General features: G+C 41.8%; 1 protein-coding gene across 2 annotated transcripts; it reads left to right on the top strand.

The window, feature by feature from the left end:
* The first annotated feature begins 3,211 nt into the window (after window positions 1-3,211).
* LOC124460783 (protein FAM170B-like) lies at window positions 3,212-4,196 on the top strand. 2 transcript variants are annotated; one of them, XM_047012376.1, is made up of 2 exons: window positions 3,212-3,715; window positions 3,781-4,196. In XM_047012376.1, exons 1-2 carry the CDS (start codon window positions 3,388-3,390, stop codon window positions 3,789-3,791), a joined length of 339 nt encoding a protein of 112 aa, XP_046868332.1. In that variant the 5' UTR covers window positions 3,212-3,387; the 3' UTR covers window positions 3,792-4,196. The 2 variants fall into 2 exon arrangements, with proteins under 2 accessions (XP_046868332.1, XP_046868331.1); XM_047012375.1 differs by having other exon boundaries at window positions 3,778-4,196.
* Window positions 4,197-18,267: the final 14,071 nt, after the last annotated feature.

Raw genomic sequence — 18,267 nt, 5'->3', positions numbered from 1 at the left:
CGGGTGCGGCGGCAGCGGTTACAGCAGGGGCGAATATAGCCGCAGCGGGGCCGGCAGGGGCGAGTATGGCGGCAGTTGGCACAGCAGGGGCGAGTATGTCAGCAGTTGGCCCAGCAGCGGCTCGTATGTCAGCAGTTAGCCCAGCAGCGGCGGGCCCGGCAGGGGCGAGTGTGGCGGCAGTTGGCCCAGCAGCGGCGGGCCCGGCAGGGGCGAGTGTGTCGCTAGTTGGCCCAGCAGCGGCGGGCCCGGCAGGGGCGAGTATGTCAGCGGTTGGCCAGCGTCGGCGGCCGGAGGGGCGAGTATGTCAGCAGTGGCCAGCAGGGCTTGTATGGCGGCAGTTGGCCCAGCGTCGGCGGGCCGGCAGGGCGAGTATGTCAGCGGTTGGCCACCAGCGCCGGGCCCGGCAGGGGCGAATGTGGCATCAGTTAGCCAGCAGGGGCTCGTATGGCGGCAGTTGGCCAGCAGCGGCGGCCCGGCAGGGGCGAGTGTGTCGGTAGTTGGCCAGCAGCGGGGCCGGCAGGGCGAGTATGTCAGGGTTGGCCAGCGTCGGCGGGCCGGCAGGGGCGAGTATGTCAGCAGTTGGCCCAGCAGCGGCTCGTATGGCGGCAGTTGGCCCAGCAGCGGCGGGCCGGCAGGGCGAGTGTGTCGGCAGTTGGCCCAGCAGCGGGGGGCCGGCAGGGGCGAGTATGTCAGCGGTTGGCCAGCGGCGGCGGGCCCGGCAGGGGCGAATGTGGATCAGTTAGCCAGCAGGGGCTCGTATGGCGGCAGTTGGCCCAGCGTCGGCGGGCCCGGCAGGGGCTCGTATGTCAGCGGTTGGCCAGCGTCGGCGGGCCGGCAGGGGCGAGTATGTCAGCAGTTAGCCAGCAGCGGCGGGCCCGGCAGGGGCGAGTGTGGCGGCAGTTGGCCCAGCAGCGGCGGGCGCGGCAGGGTCGAGTGTGGCGGCAGTTGGCCAGCAGCGGCGGGCCGGCAGGGGCGAGTATATCAGCAGTTGGCCCAGCAGCGGCGGGCCCGGCAGGGGCGAGTGTGGCGGCAGTTGGCCAGCAGCGGCGGGCCCGGCAGGGGCGCGTGTGTCAGCAGTCGGCACAGCGGCGGCGGCCGGCAGGGGCGAATGTGGCATCAGTTAGCCAGCAGGGGCTCGTATGGCGGCAGTTGGCCCAGCGTCGGCGGGCCCGGCAGGGGCTGTATGTCAGCGGTTGGCCCAGCGTCGGCGGGCCGGCAGGGGCGAGTATGTCAGCAGTTAGCCCAGCAGCGGCGGGCCCGGCAGGGGCGAGTGTGGCGGCAGTTGGCCAGCAGCGGCGGGCGCGGCAGGGTCGAGTGTGGCGGCAGTTGGCCCAGCAGCGGGGCCGGCAGGGGCGGTATAGCAGTTGGCCCAGCGCGGCGGGCCGGCAGGGGCGAGTGTGGCGGCAGTTGGCCCAGCAGCGGCGGGCCCGGCAGGGGCGCGTGTGTCAGCAGTCGGCACAGCGGCTCTCGGTACTGCAGCGGCAGGTGCAGCAGCGGCGGCTCCGTGGCCGGTATGCGCGGTAGTCACAGCAGTGGGTGCACTAACAGCGGTGGGCGTGGAGGCGGCTGTCCTAGATGTGGAACGTGTGGCGTGCCGTGTCCCGAAATATGTATCCTTTCGGGTGGTCATCCCACTTCTGAGTTGTAAACACCTAATTATTAAGTAAAAATGATAAAGATTAGTTTGTATGGTCGGATTTAATCTTTGGGTTTTGCGCAGATGCAACTTGCTCGTTGCATCGCCGAAAGAGAAGAGAGACGCCGTCTCTCAACCTATCGAGGACTTATCGCTAACCATCGATACTTAGTACTAACAATCATACTTATTACTAACAATCGATACTTATTACTAACAATCGATACTTATTACTAACAATCGATATATGCATGAGCATTTAACAGACTTTAAATAATTGGAATCTTACATGTTAATGTTTTAATCGTAAAATTTTATCCATGTCTACATTTATGTAAGAGGCTGGCAAGCGAAAAAATTTTTTCACTTGGTATGTATTAGTGTATATACATACACCTAAGTTCTCTCTCAGCCCTTTTATACATAACACATATATACACACACACAATAGAAGGCGGTACAACTTCCAATGCCTTGACAAGTGCTCCCCCAGCACATATGTAGCTGCGAACCGCCTATAAAGACTAGTGCCACACACGCACGCAAAGAAAATGCTTGCTCCCCTTTACCAATTGGAACGATTAAATCTGTGAAATCTCTCCCAATTTTGGACAATGCTCTGCGAATAAAATGGAATGCAAGCCGTTACTTCCAAACTTTTTTAAACCGATTTGCTCTAGCTCCCTCATTACGCAATATACTGATGAAGAGTATAGTTCGTGTTCGTCTAATTTTAAAATGCCAAATGCTGATCTTTCTCCTGCTGCCTATGGCCCAACACATGATTTGACTGTAATGGAAAGCAACCATAAAACTAATCTGCCACCTATGGAGATTGGTGAGGAAAATGATGAGCTGCTGCCTATCAATCGAAACGAGAACCGGAATATCACACCAAAAAGGCCTATCAAGGCTATAAGAGGCGATGTAACTACTCCGGAGCCTAAAGAGACAAAAATTCAGAGCAACAAAAAAGAAAAATTACTACAAGCAAACCTAACAACAACAACAATCGATTTGCTGTACCTCTACCAATGGGTCCAAATTCCACAACAGGCACTATACAACAACAACAGCGCCCACTGGATCTTAATAGTACTCTGTTAAACAAACAGTCCAGCCCGAATCAACAACAACAACGGCTACCTGCTAACGAAGTGACTACCCATTTACAACAACAACAAGCTCCTGGCGATGAGGAACAACAATTTTATATTGTACGAAGGACCAAACCTAAACCCCCGGCCATTTTATTACCAATATGCCATCTATCTTGCCAATTCTGGACAGGCTTAACTGCCCTGATATTGATGCCAAATTTACTACCAAAACTGTTAAAAGTGGAGACATCAAGATTATTGTACACTGACCAAAACCAGGAGGATAGAGGATTCCGAGCCATTATAAAAAACTTGCATTATTCAACTCCTTATGAGAATGTTAAATCCGAAATCATAAAGCTGGGCTTTAACTTCCGATATGTTAATAATGTCAAACATGCTCGAACCAACCAACCAACCAACATGTTTGAAATCGAACTTGAGCCACGCGTTGACGGAAAGAACAATAAAATTTTTTCAGTCAATCTTATTGGAAAACATCAAGTGGTTATTCAAAAGCAAAACAGCAGGCTTGAACCGGTCCAATGCCATCGTTGTCAGCGCTATGGCCACTCCAAAAACTACTGTCGCAGGGACTTTATCTGCCTAAAATGTGCTGGAACACACGCTACAACTGATTGCCAAAAACGCATGGATAACCCGAAGTGTGCAAACTGTGATGTCTACAAGTTGGCTCGATCCAATATGCTAAGGAATAAGCTAACTAAAAACAAGGCACAACAACACATTCCGCAACAACAACAGCAGCAGATAGTTCATAATAAAAAGCAACGTGAGCAGAAACAACAACAAAAACAACAGCGACTTTGCTCACCACCTACTACAAGTCACAACAAGCAGCTATCAACTAATCATACGAATAGGTCTCCCTTGCGTCGCCAGAAGGCCTGGCTACAGCCTCTACAACCCATTCTTGATACTCTCAATATATTGTCTCGTTCAATTACAGCTAGCAATGGTAACAATGTTAATAATTATAAATCCTCAATTAAAAAACCAACTAATAATGTTTCTCAACAGCAGAGTATAAATAAGCAGCATTTCAACGTTAGAAACAATGCAGCGTCCAAGCAGCCAAATCAAAAGCAGCAACAACAACAAATGCGCAAACCTATCAAGCAGTCATCACAACAATTAACTAAGGCTCAACAAAATCAACAACCGCATCAACTACACCTGAAGCAAGCTGTCAACCTGCATATGCAGCAACTGAAACAACAACAAAATCAGCAGCAACATAGTTCTGTGGATCAGCAGCAAATCAGCCAACATAGCATCCTAATAAATGGACGCCCTCGTCTACAGCATTTGCAGCAGCACCAACAGCCGCTTCAACAACAACAACAACAACAACCGCAATTGAAACCAAAACAGCAAATCTCGCAACGAGGGACTGCCACTGCTAATTCTTTGCATATGCCCAGCGGATACCCAACAGCTAGCGAACTGCAATACAAATTTCAATGGTCAATAGTCTGGCCAAACAATTACAACCCATCATCTCTTTCTTGTCTATGTATGCAAATTGCATCAATAACGTTAATGATAATAAATATGTCTAGTTCATCTACCAATGTAAACACTCAGTCGTTGCCCTCTGCCATGGGCACGAATGTATATAATCTTCCTTTTGGCAGTCAATATGCTATGCCTGCCAACACACTCAAACTATCCTATTGGAACGCTTATGGAATAGGAAACAAAAAACTAGAACTTTCCCAATTCGTCAATGATAAGAACATAGATATTATGATGGTAATTGAAACCAGATTTGACTCTGTTAACTTTACAGGTGGCAACAATCAGCACCCTTTGCAATTTCAAGGCTTCGTTACATATTATGCTCATCATCCAACTACTCATAGAAAGGGAGGGGTAGCCATTCTCATAAAAGAAGGCATTAAACACTGTTCATTACAAATCATTTCTGAAGATCATGTCCAATGTGCTCCAGTCTCAATTGATCTAGGTGCTAATGAGCAAATTGTAATTGCTCCTGTCTATTGTCCACCAGTTGTTAAATGGGACACAGAGCAATTTACAGAATTATTGAATACTATAAGCGACTTAAATTCAAATCCTAAATACATCATTTGTGGCGATTGGAATGCTAAACATAACTGGTGGGGCAACGCACGCTCATGCATTCGTGGTAGATCGCTTCTTGAAGCGATACACATAAATAAAAAAGGCAGCGTTTTGGCCACTGGCTCTGCTACACATTATCCATTTGATAGGAGAAAAAACCCATCTGCAATTGATTTTGCAATTTATTCGGGAATTGACACTAATCGTCTTATTACTAGCTCCAATGCTGACATGCACTCAGATCACCTTGCAATGATTATTGAAATTGGCATCGGTGGTTATCCGTTCTATAAAAAACCGAAAAAGGCTCTCTTTTCCAAACGTTCAAATATCAATCGTTTTTAAAAGGAACTGGAAAAATCAAGCAGTTAAATGTAGAAATGAAATCGGGCCAAGACATCGAAGATATTATTGACCTACTTACTCACAAATATACATTGCTGCTGCGAAGGCAACTCCGCCAGCACGCAACAATAATCAATTACCCAGCAGCAAATATCCAATCTCTAGCAGTACTCGAAGGCTGTTGAGAGAAAAACGCAATTTAAGGAAATCCACCACATCAGATTAAGGACTCCGTTAGCCATTAACGAATACAATATGGTCTACAAAAGATTAAAAAAAGCATTAGAAGCTGATCTCTTCAATCAAATTAACACGAATGACAGATATCGGTACGCAAAACTCTGGAAACTTGCTAATCACTTCAAGAGGCAGGTTAGCCTAATCACCCCTTAAAATTCGAAAAACCGGTTAATCAAAACGCTACAGCACCCCGTATCTGGACCAAAACTAATGAAGAGAAAGCTGAAGTCTACGTCTCACATCTTGAAGCTCGCTTTACACCCAGACTCACAAACACTGGTGAATTTCGGGATGAAGTTAATGCAGCAACTAATTCTCTCATTCGGCAGAAGACTTTGCAGATGACGTCTTCGCTCATGTGGAGAGAAGATGCGCGCTTTATGTTCAGCCCAAATGAACTTCCCCCTCCAATCTTTAAGCACATCACTTTTAACGAAGTGCTGGCTGAAATTAAAAACCTCGATCTTACTAAAGCTGCAGCTAAAGATAGAATTTGCAATCAAGTAATTAAGTACATACCATCTAAAGCTGTCTTACTTCTCACAAATATCTATAATTGTATGCTGAGAACTGGCCACTTCCCAAAACAATGGAAACTCGCTACTATTAAAATGATACTCAAACCGAGTAAACCCTCTAGCGAGGTCTCTTCGTATCGACCAATTATTCGATTGTGAATCGTTTGCCAATGCTATACCGGACGAACAATTCGGATTTCGCAAGGAGCATAGTGCTGAGCAATAAATGTCCAGAGTTGTTCAATACATTATGGAAGCACAGATAATAATCGTTACTGTTCTGCTGTCTTCATTGATATCAGTGAAGCGTTTGATCGCGTCTGGCACGATGGACTTCGCCATAAACTCATTAAGCTATTACCAATTCCTCTCTTCAATATTCTGGACTCATATCTTAAGGACAGGACTTTTGAGGTTTGTTGCACCGATGGAACCATCTCTAGATTACGAAGCATTAACGCCGGGGTGCCCCAAGGTAGTGTCTGTGATTTATTCTATCTACTCATCAGATATACCAAATCCATCTATGGTGGACTGCCAGCCTTTAATAATGAACCAAACATTCAACAAGGCGCGCGTGATTTACTGCTATCCAGTTATGCTGATGATACTGTCATTTTATCAGAACATAAAATCGCCATGTATGCTGTTAATTCTAATACAACTTATCTTGGAAAATTTATGAATTGGGCTAACAAATGGTGTGTCTCAATAAATGTTAAGAAAACTGTTCATGTTCTCTATACTAGGAAAGCAATTACAAAATCTATTGAATCTCTAGCGCCCAAAATTAATTCGCAGAAAATCCCCAATGAATCATCTTACAGATATCTAGGCCTTCATTTGGACCGCAAATTGGGTATGACTGCACATGTTAAATACCTCAAAACACGAACTAGAGGCGTGGAGTGTAAGTTAAACTGGCTCATAGGTAAATCCAGCAAGCTACCTACGGAATGTAAAATCCTTTTGTTTAAACAATTGGTTGCCTCAATCTGGCAATATGCGCTGCCTATTTGGGGAGCCTTAGCCTCGGACACCCTTTTTGGAACTATTGTGCTGCTCAAAACACAGCTATTCGACGTATTCCTGGTGCATCCAGATATACTACCAATCAAATACTTATGGACAACTTTAACATCAAATCTGTAGAGGAGGTTTATTCCATTGCTAGTGAACGATTATTCTCTTCTCTCTGTTGTCATGAAAATCCGGTTGGCCTCTATACTTTTCTGAAGCCGTTTAGACCTACTCGTATTCTAAGACCTAGATACAGCAAACAATTGGAACTTTTTCTGGATCCGCAATTAACAACACACAAAAATCTTCAGCTTCCTATATTGGGGGATGTTGTTAAACTTGCTGAAGATAAAATACCCAATATTCCAACTTTAATTAAAATTCAAAAAGCAGAAGATGACCAACTAATGCGTGAAGAAGAAGAAAGGAAAAATGAACTGGCGAGGCAAGCGAGACTTAAAAATGGGCCAGCTCCAATAATCCCCAGATGGTATATGAAAATGCTAAAAATCGGCCTAAAAGAAGGCACTGAGACCAGAGAAACAGTTAAAAGATCCCTTGCTGATCAACCATTGCATATTCAACAGAAAATTTACCGCCCCCTACTGAGGAGGAAAAGAAATTGGAATCCGTACTAACTGATGACCAATTATTGGCTGCAGGCATCAAAAATATAGAAACTCTTCTAACTGAGCAAATGGGGCTAAACATCATTGATCTCTCTTTTGATTTTGATGACAATGACGTGCCCTCCATCAGGTTACAAAATCCTACACCTATGCTGCTTAATAATGACAACCTTAATCTTGCCAAAATATGGGCAGAAAGTTCTAATGACCCAAATTGCAAATGCAAAGAAGCTAGCAAAAGCAAAGATGGGCAGCTGCAAAACGATAAAATCAACAAGACAAAAGAACAGCTACAAATCGTAGCCGCAAAAACTAAAAAACTTTCTCTTTCACAGGCAAGACTGTTACCTAATCCTTTGCTTGGCTCTAAATGTAAATTTGATGCAAATTACAAAGGGTCTGAGGAAGATTCTATTACTCTTCGACGATCTTACAGATACTATGCGCGCAGCCGCCTGAAGATGTCGCCTTCTTATGAGTCCCACACGGCTTACTCCAGGCGAAAGCGCTCACACCTGCCCATCTTGCTGGCCACTGGTCTTATTACGCTATTAACCTCTTGGCCCCCTGATCTGATCTCCAATGAGGGAACAGATGACGACTGGTCTAATCTTGCTGGCCCATTTAATCAATTTTTGTGATGACACAAATTAATAGATGATAATTATGCCTAAAAATATCCTATAATTTTCAATCACGTCCATAAAATATTCCTATTGGACTTTTGTATCTCACTGTTAGTTTCATTTGGACATCTCTCTGCCTCCAGTTACAGTGCAGCCTGTCGGCCACTGGTGCTAGTTTGAGTATTCGCCTCAACACAAAGAAAAAACACAAAGAAAAAAGCTCCGCTATAAATTGTTAAAAAATATAGTAATAGTGGGAATTAATTGCCCAAATAAATCTTAAAAATAGTGTTTCAAGGCTCTTTACTAGTGTGCTACGGAAAATTGCCAATTTCCTAGCTAATTATTTAAATAAATGACAATTTAATATTTTTGTGTTGTTATAACCTAAAATGAATGAGTGCTCAAACATAAAATCATATAAAAGATCGCATCAAAACCCCATAAAACCAAACAAGTGAACAATTTTAATTAAAATTTTTTTTTTAAATATGTGTTTTATTATATGTATGTAAATGTCATATATGTTAATGTTTTAATCGTAAAATTTTATCCATGTCTACATTTATGTAAGAGGCTGGCAAGCGAAAAAATTGTTTCACTTGGGTATGTATTAGTGTATATACATACACCTAAGTTCTCTCTCAGCCCTTTTATACAAATTAAACACTTCCTTCACTCACGGGTTAAAAAAATGAATTTTTATTTATAAAGTCACTTTTATTACAATACAGTATGTTTTAATTATAACTGAAAGATGCTGACTTTGGTGAGCGAATTCGGCGGAGTTTAAGCGAAGTTACCGGTTGGTTTGTACTTAGGCTCAAGACTGATTTGCTGTGGTTCAATTATGTTGGATGAAGGCTTGGGTAATCGACGTCGTCGCAGGCGGCGGCGTTGGCTGAGTCCAATAGTCCACTTTAAGTGCGTGGGACCATTCTTTGTTTACACAAGTGTTCAGGACCACTCTTTGTTTATTGCCGAAATTTGTGGCGTGATTCTGCGTATGCACCGAACCCGACACCATTCTTCTAGGGCCTGGGAAAATGGGTGCAGGCTTATTGTTTATCCTAGCGATCGGACTGTTACTTGAGATTGGCGATCATGCGACAAATGGGCATGTGACGATTGAGTGGGGTTGACCAATGGGTATTGCATGTGATGATGAAATAGGGTCGGCCAATGGGCATGCGGTTAATGGGCATGTGTTGACGGACTTGGGTTTTTGGCTTCTATGTTATGGTATGAGTTGTGATAGAAGTGCTTAACTCCTCCCCCTTTAAGTGCGGACGTCCTCGGTCGCAACAACATATTGGACAGGCCCGATTAGACTTCCATTGGTGGACCATGGTTGCCTGTTCCGTGGCTGCAGTATTTTTTTATGATGCAATATGTTATCATCGCAGCTGCTAGAAGAGTTAGAATAATCCAGTTTGATGAAGACATAATCAAGTTGTTTCTTTGGATACGCTCCAGATTATTAGTATTATTGATGTGTAACTCCTTGATCATTTCCAGCGATAGCTTTTCACCTCTCTGCTGCTTATTTGATAGTAATTGTAACAGCGGTGGTTGAACCTCGGCTTCAAAGCGTGTCTTCACAATATACCAGGAGTCTTCTATAATGACTGTCGCGTTTTTCGCTTGGATTATGAAGGTGCCTTCTAGGGTGATGTTTTCTCCATTGATGCTGATGTCCCCTTGGAATTGGTTCAGCAGCAAGGTACCGGGCATTATTTCCGAATGAGATTTTACGTGCTGGTTGTTGATGACCTTACATTGGGGATTCCTTCTTTGCAAGTAGTACATTTACTGTTTTCTAAATTAGTCAGATCTTCCAGTTTACGAATTGTCTTACCATTATGAATTTTACAATTACTCTTATTGGTTAACCCGAAATATTTCTTGTTACATTTCATGATGTTTTCATAGTCTATTTCTTCTATAAATTTTTGATATTTAATTGGTATTGCTAGGATTTGTTTACAAATTTCATTAATTACTCTGGGAAGGCTAACAATATAAAGGAATGATTTACCATCTGAGGCTACACTGACCTCAGCAAACTCTATTAATTCTTCAATGTTTATAAATGTTAAACTTTCTTCTTTAATTGTTTCGATGAAATCTATTTCGGTAGAGGATAATATTAGTGAATTTACTGTATTGGCCTTGGCCCAATCGATTGCATAGATAATATTTGTTATTTCTTCTCTTAGGAGACTCAATTTAAATTTGGTTATTTCAATTTCTTTTGACTTATTGTTAGATTCGGGTTTACTTCTAATTAATATGGTATTAGTTATTTTAATTAAATCGTTTATCTTATTTTCTATTAGATTATTAATTACGACCTGCCGATTATTGTTTACCAATTGTTCATTGATCTTATTTACCACAATCATATGATCTTCGTGATCAGGTGTGCCCGCTAACCATTTCCACGCCGTGCCAAGTATATCAAGCGATCTTTGGATATGGACATTTGATATTTTTCTAGTTCGATGACATGGACGATTTTAAAGGTTCCTTTCTGGCGCGGCTAACCCAGTTTCCAACATGACCACTCTTGACTTAGTGTAGTCTAATATGGTTGTGTGACCCCAGCAAAGTGGTAACATAAGCAATCTGTCGAAAAAGAATGTTTATCAATATTTCAAGTGGTTTTTATGAACTATCCTGCCTGACCTGGTTTTAACTTTGGTATTAAGATCTTCGGCTACTATTTCTTTTTTATATCTAGACGTTAGTTTCGAACCTAATCGTTTATTAATCCTAACGTAGATGATTCACCTGGATCGTAAATTTTTATGGGTTTTTTGTTTTCCTATGGTACCCTAGGTCTTTGTTTTGTTTCTTTAAGATGTTTTCTGAAATCTTTTCCCTTTCGAGTGCTAATTTTTCTGGTGTATGGATTAAATTTGTTGCGAAAAATGCTTCTATTGGCTTTTTATTGGTTGTACTGTGGATTGTTTTATTGTATTCATCTACAGCCTTGAATATTAAATCCTCAAATTCCATTTCTGGGTGCTCTAACTTCAAGCATCTCATTATTTCCGTATATGTGGAATGGAATCTTTCTATTTGGGCGTTGCTGGATGAAGTATAAGGTGGGGTAGTGTGGACTTGTATCCCTAACTGATTATTTAAAAGAAATTTTATTGATGCAGAATTTAAAGCTTTTCCGTTATCCATTACCACGGTTTTCGTCATACCGAAGGCTATCAATAACTCACGTAAGGGTACTTTAAGATGTTCTGCTGCTTTTGAGTTTACAAGTTTAACTTGCGCATACTTAGAAAATTTGTCTATGGCTGTTAAAATTATCTTATTTTGGGTGGAATATAAATCTATATGGATTATTTCGCCTGGATATGTCGGAATAGGGGTTGGTTGTATTTCTTGATTCGGAGGGTGTCTTTGATACTTTGAGAGTTTACATGTTTGGCAAGAGTTTACTATTGCTTCTACTTTTTTCTTCATACCTGGGAAAAATACTCAGATAAAATTTGTTTTTTATTTTCGATGGAATTTCTATGTGCTCTAAGGTGTTCTTTAATTATGATTTCTTGTTCTTGGGTTTGATCATGGACATCTACAGTTTGGGTTTGTGTGAATCTTGCCTTGTAATTCCTAAAATGCTCCGGAAATATTTGTTGAATTTTACCCATGATACTTTCGGAAGTGAAAATAGCATTTACTATCCTCGGATCCATTTTTTCTTTTAAAATAGTTACAAGATCGTTTTCGGAATAATTACTTCTCACTATTGTGTGTCTGTGGTATGTGGGGAATGGTATTTTGAAGGTGGTGGATTCGTTATCACCAGTGAGGATAAACAATTGGTTTTTAAAGACATTGATGGTACTTCCATTGCTGGAATGAGTTCATGCCCTGAGCTTTCATCACTGTGGACTGTAGCTGACGTACTACTAGCATTTATGTTAGTAGGGTTTCTAGAGAGTGCGTCTGCTACGACATTTGAGCTACCCGGTTTATATTTCAACTCGTAGTTGTATTCCTCCAGGTAACTTTTCCATTTCTTCAGCTTTATGTTGTTATTTTTTGGGCTGAGAGCATAAGTGAGAGTCTGGTGGTCGGTGTAAATGATCACCTTGGATTTGCCGTATACATACATTCTTAGCTTATCCAATGCCCATACTATTGCTAGCATTTCTCTTTCATTTGTGGCATAGTTTTCTTCAGCTTTGGATAACGCACGGGAAAGAAAGGTAATGGGTCTCCCATTCTGTTCTAGAGAAGCTCCTAGTGCGATGTTTGAGGCATCGGTGGTTAGATGGAACTCTTGTTTAAAGTCAGGGTATGCTGGTATAACGTCTTGTGACACTAATACAATTTCACTTTCTCAAAGGCATCGGTTTCGGCTTCACCGAATCGGGTTTCGATCTTACTTGAGACATTTTTCTCTCTGCCATGTTCTCCTCTCAATAACGCAGTCAAGGGTCTAGCTAATTTAGCAAAATCTTTGATAAATCTTCTGTAATAACTAGCTAATCCCAGGAAGGACCTTAGTGGTTTTAGGTTCTTTGGTATAGGGAACTTTTTAATGGCTTGGATTTTCTCTGTATTGGTTTTAACTCCTTCCCTAGAAATTACTACGCCTAGGAAGTCAACGCTATGTCTTAGGAATTTGCATTTATCTACTTGGACCTTCATATTTGCCTTGGACAAGGTAGAAAATACCAAAGCTAGATGTCGGAAATGCTCTTCCTCTGATTTACTGAATATTATTATGTCGTCGATGTAGACGTAACAGATCTTTCCAATGAGATCTCTCAAAATATCATCGAGAGCTTGATGGGGAATTCTTTAGGCCGAAGGGGAGTCTCGTGAACTCGTATTTCCCTCCATTCACGGCGAATGCCGTTTTTTCAATATCAGATTCCTTAAGGGAAATCTGATGAAATCCGCTCTTTAGATCAAGAACAGAGAAATACTTATTGTTGCCCAACTTCGCAACCATTTCTCCGATTTTGGGGATAGGATACCTATCCGAAACTGTAACTGCATTGAGCTTTCTATAATCTATGACCATCCTATATTGCTTATTCCCAAGGCTGTCACTCTTTTTAGGGACTATCCACACAGGGGAATTATAGGGCGACCGTGAGGGTCGTATTATACCATCTCGTAACAATTCTTGTAGCTGGTCTTCTACTACTTCTCTTAGAGAGGCTGGATATGGGTAATGCTTGGTGTAGACTGGAGTGTCTGTTGTCGTTCGGATTTCTCCTTGGACATTAGTAGCATAAGTCAATTTTTTATTTGGGTCCGCGAATAGCGATTTGTACTCGTTGTTGACGTATAGTAGATCTTTCCCTACATCAATGATAGCGTTTAACTCTCTTAGTGAGTCGTTACCTAGAATTCCATGGAACGGATTCAGATTAGGTAATAGGAAGAACGTTATTGGTTTATTGGGTTCGTTAAATAAACCCAAATGGATATGGCTGGTTATTAAAATGCGACCACTTACGGTGTTCGCGTAAAACTTGTGTTCATTCGTTTTGATATTTTTTGCTATTTCTGGTTGGACATAGTTCTTGTTCGAGCCGGTATCTATTAAGAAATTGTATGAGGTTCCGTCTTTGTCCCGGACAACAAAGTACGGCAAAGAGGAACACTTTAACCTAAACCAGAGGGCCGGGGCTAACTTCGACCGCGTCAAAGTTTGTATACCCTTGCAACTTTTTTGGTAACTCTTTCCTTACCTTTATAGCCATCAAAGTGGAAAAACGTTTAAGCTAAAAGGGCTAATGTGTCCGAAAGAACGGCCTACAATCTTAGCATAGGAAATAACGAAGTTATTGACAAAAGTCACTGTTTTCGACCGATCGTTCCTATGGGAGCTATATGATATAGTCGCCCGATCTTTATCAAATTCGGCACAGTCATTAACAGATATATTAAACTAACAAATGTCTAATTTGAAAGCAATCGCGTCAAAAGTGACGAAGTTATTGACAAAAGTCACTGTTTTCGAAAGATCGTTCCTATGGGAGCTATATGATATAGACACCCGATCTTGAACAAATTTGGCACAGTCGTTTATATGTGTAATTAACTCACTAATACTAAATTTCATGACAATAGCTCAGAAAATAACGAAGTTATTGAGAAAAGTCACTGTTCGTGACTTTGTCATTTGTATGGGAGCTATATGATATAGTGATCCGATCCGGCTGAATCCGAGATATACAACGCCTGCAGTATATACAAGCCTACATGCAAAATTTCAGCTCTGTAGCTCCAACGGTCTAGGAGGAGTTTGCGTTGATCCAGACGGACGGACAGACGGACAGACGGACGGACGGACGGACGGACGGACATGGCTATATGAACTCGTCTCGTCATGCTGATCAAGAATATATATACTTTATATGGTCGGAAATGCTTCCTTCTATGCGTTGCACACTTCTGACCAAAATTAATATACCCTTTTTGCAAGGGTATAAAAATTAACGGTGTCCTCGATTTGTGGTTGTTGAGGCTCCTGCGATTGTGGTGTGGTTTCCTCTTTGTTCTGTGGGACTAACTCTGAGTTGTCTCCTCGTGAGGTAAAATATTGCTCCTGCTGTTGATATTGTTGAACCTCAGAATATGGGACTAATTCAAAAGGGTCTTCTTGGCCCTGATAAGCAGCCTGATAATCGGACATATCGGAATAATGCTGTTCTTGAGGCGGTATGGTGATATATTGTTCACCTGACGGACCGGTTTCGATATGGAATTGCCTCTGCACTTTATTGGGAAAATTTGTGGTGGACTGGTTGACTCTCTTGAGAGCAAATTGTTGTGGTAAATTAACATTCGGTTTATTCATGTAGTTAACTTTTTTGGTTAAAATAGAGCCGTCGACATCCATTGGAGTTGGTGCCGGCTGAGGTTTCGGGGCAAATGGCCTCGGTGGTGCGTTGAAAAATACGGGTTATTAGATTGAGGGAATCTATTTTGGGGAATGAACACGTTTTGCATGGGTTTCTGATTATAATAGTTGTTATTGTTGTTGTAAGGTTTGAGTGGAATTGCTGGTATGAACGATCGTTGAGGTTGCACATTAATTTTAGCATACTGTGGGGTTTTGGTCCTACAGGTGGACGAGTGTCACGATGGCCGATAATGTTTCTAGCCCTCTTATTATCCAACATATTGCACAATTGCAATGCATGCCTCAGATCTTTGGGTTCAGCTAAGCTCATTCTGTCTGAGAGATCTCCGTTCAGACCTCTGATGAAGGTATCTAGAGCCCTATCTCTGACCTGTTTAGCCATGGCTTCCATAGTCTCGGAGAATAACCCATTGTTTCGATTTGGTCTAGTATTAGCGACATCTGTTGGTGAACTGCGAAGTAGAAGTCATGAATGGAGGTGCCCTTCTGGGTCATGGTAAACAGCTGATATTCTAAAGTGCTTAAAACTCGTCTGTCCGTGTACTCAGATAACAAACACTGCGAGATTGCGCCCCAATGTAATGCGGTGCGATAGACTTTCAACAATGTATTGGCATGGCCTGTAATTTTTCCTCGAATGGTCATAAGAATTGCATAGTATTTGGGTGTTCCCTGAATGGGGGCATACAATTCCATCAATTTTGTGGCGGTAGTAAACCATGTTGAGAAATCCTCACGGCTACCTGAGAATTTGTCAAGATTCTTTACAATGTCTGGCACTTTATCTAGTTCATGCCAATCATCCCGAACGCCAGCTGCCTGGTCCCTAAAGGGTATATGTCCTGACTGAGAATGATTTAATTGTTTCACTATTTCTGTATTATTGTCTGGATAGCTACATCTAGTCCCTGAATTGACAGTGCTTCGATTCTATTTGCGGTTGATGCACTTGAGGTGGATGCTGTCTGGGAATCAGAACCTGCTGCATGAATACCACCCTGCTGAAGGACTGCGGCTTTAACCCAGTTGTCTTTAGTCATTTTGGAAATGGATTGTTTTTTTAATTAGGGTTAATTCAAGGTGTTACGGTATCGCGAATACGAAAAATATAATCCGCGAAAATTAAATTTTTTGTTTATATTGATAAAAATTAATTCAAGGTGTTACGGTATCGCGAATACGAAAAATATAATCCGCGAAAATTAAATTTTTTGCTTATATTGATAAAAATATAGCGGTATGTCCGCTAATCTTGTATTGATAAAAATATAGCGGTATGTCCGCTAATCTTGGATTGATAGAAATATAGCGGTATGTCCGCTAATCTTGGATGGAAATGGCTTGTGGTATTATACAAAATTTTCAATATTATGTGGTTATCTTTTATAAAAATATTTTTTTCAAAATTTCAAAATTATTTTCTCTACTTTTTTTTCCAATATTACTTATTATTATTTTCTTTGTTAACTTTTCATTATTTTCTTTTTCTTTTTTGAATATTACTTATTATTATTTTCTTTCTTAATTTTTCATTATTTTCTTTTTCTTTTTCGAGTGGGAAAAAAATTTAATTAAGGATTTTATATAAAAAAAAAATTTTTTGCTTCTTGATATTGATTCACAAAATTTTTTTCACCCACTGTGTTTTCACAATAAAAATTTTATTTTGGTTTTCTTTTGCTTAAATTTATTTCACTTAACTTACGTTAATGCTATCATCCTCGGTGCTTTTTACTGATTGGTTTGTAGGAGGTCTCGCTTTTCCAACGTTGAAGGTACTAACGCTCCTGGGCAAACACTTTTGGGTTTTCAGTTTTCCTCCGAACTGGTCTTAAAAGAATTCGCAGCGATTAAAATGACCCTGTCTGATTCGTGGTATAGTTCGATATAGTGTTTTTGTTTCACTGACTCTAAAGGCCTTTAACGCGTTTTTTGGTCACGAATCACTGGTATCTTTCACTAACTCACGATCACGTTGTATTTAGCAGGGTCCCTGCTCGGGCGCCAATTAAACACTTCCTTCACTCACGGGTTAAAAAAATGAATTTTTATTTATAAAGTCACTTTTATTACAATACAGTATGTTTTAATTATAACTGAAAGATGCTGACTATGGTGAGCGAATTCGGCGGAGTTTAAGCGAAATTACCGGTTGGTTTGTACTTAGGCTCAAGACTGATTTGCTATGGTTCAAGTATGTTGGATGAAGGCTTGGGTAATCGACGTCGTCGCAGGCGGCGGCGTTGGCTGAGTCCAATAGTCCACTTTAAGTGCGTGGGACCATTCTTTGTTTACACAAGTGTTCAGGACCACTCTTTGTTTATTGCCGAAATTTGTGGCGTGATTCTGCGTATGCACCGAACCCGACACCATTCTTCTAGGGCCTGGGAAAATGGGGTGCAGGCTTATTGTTTATCCTAGCGATCGGACTGTTACTTGAGATTGGCGATCATGCGACAAATGGGCATGTGACGATTGAGTGGGGTTGACCAATGGGTATTGCATGTGATGATGAAATAGGGTCGGCCAATGGGCATGCGGTTAATGGGCATGTGTTGACGGACTTGGGTTTATGGCTTCTATGTTATGGTATGAGTTCTGATAGAAGTGCTTAACACAATTGAAGGCGGTACAACTTCCAATGCCTTGACAAGTGCTCCCCCAGCACATATGTAGCTGCGAACCGCCTATAAAGACTAGTGCCACACACGCACGCATAGAAAATGCTTGCTCCCCTTTACCAATTGGAACGATTAAATCTGTGGAAATCTCTCCCAATTTTGGACAATGCTCTGCGAATAAAATGGAATGCAAGCCGTTACTTCCAAACTTTTTTAAACCGATTTGCTCTAGCTCCCTCATTACGCAATATACTGATGAAGAGTATAGTTCGTGTTCGTCTAATTTTAAAATGCCAAATGCTGATCTTTCTCCTGCTGCCTATGGCCCAACACATGATTTGACTGTAATGGAAAGCAACCATAAAACTAATCTGCCACCTATGGAGATTGGTGAGGAAAATGATGAGCTGCTGCCTATCAATCGAAACGAGAACCGGAATATCACACCAAAAAGGCCTATCAAGGCTATAAGAGGCGATGTAACTACTCCGGAGCCTAAAGAGGACATAATTA

The sequence above is a fragment of the Drosophila willistoni genome, unplaced genomic scaffold (genome assembly GCF_018902025.1).
Source record: "Drosophila willistoni isolate 14030-0811.24 unplaced genomic scaffold, UCI_dwil_1.1 Seg11.1, whole genome shotgun sequence".
In the NCBI taxonomy this organism is placed as follows: Eukaryota; Metazoa; Arthropoda; class Insecta; order Diptera; family Drosophilidae; genus Drosophila; species Drosophila willistoni.
Note: the sequence above shows the minus strand (reverse complement) of the source record. Positions and strands in the feature narration are given on the sequence as shown.

Excerpts from the sequence above, each read along its gene's own strand:
- LOC124460783 (XM_047012375.1), top strand. The coding sequence starts at position 3,388 with ATGGATAACCCGAAGTGTGCAAACTGTGATGTCTACAAGTTGGCTCGA.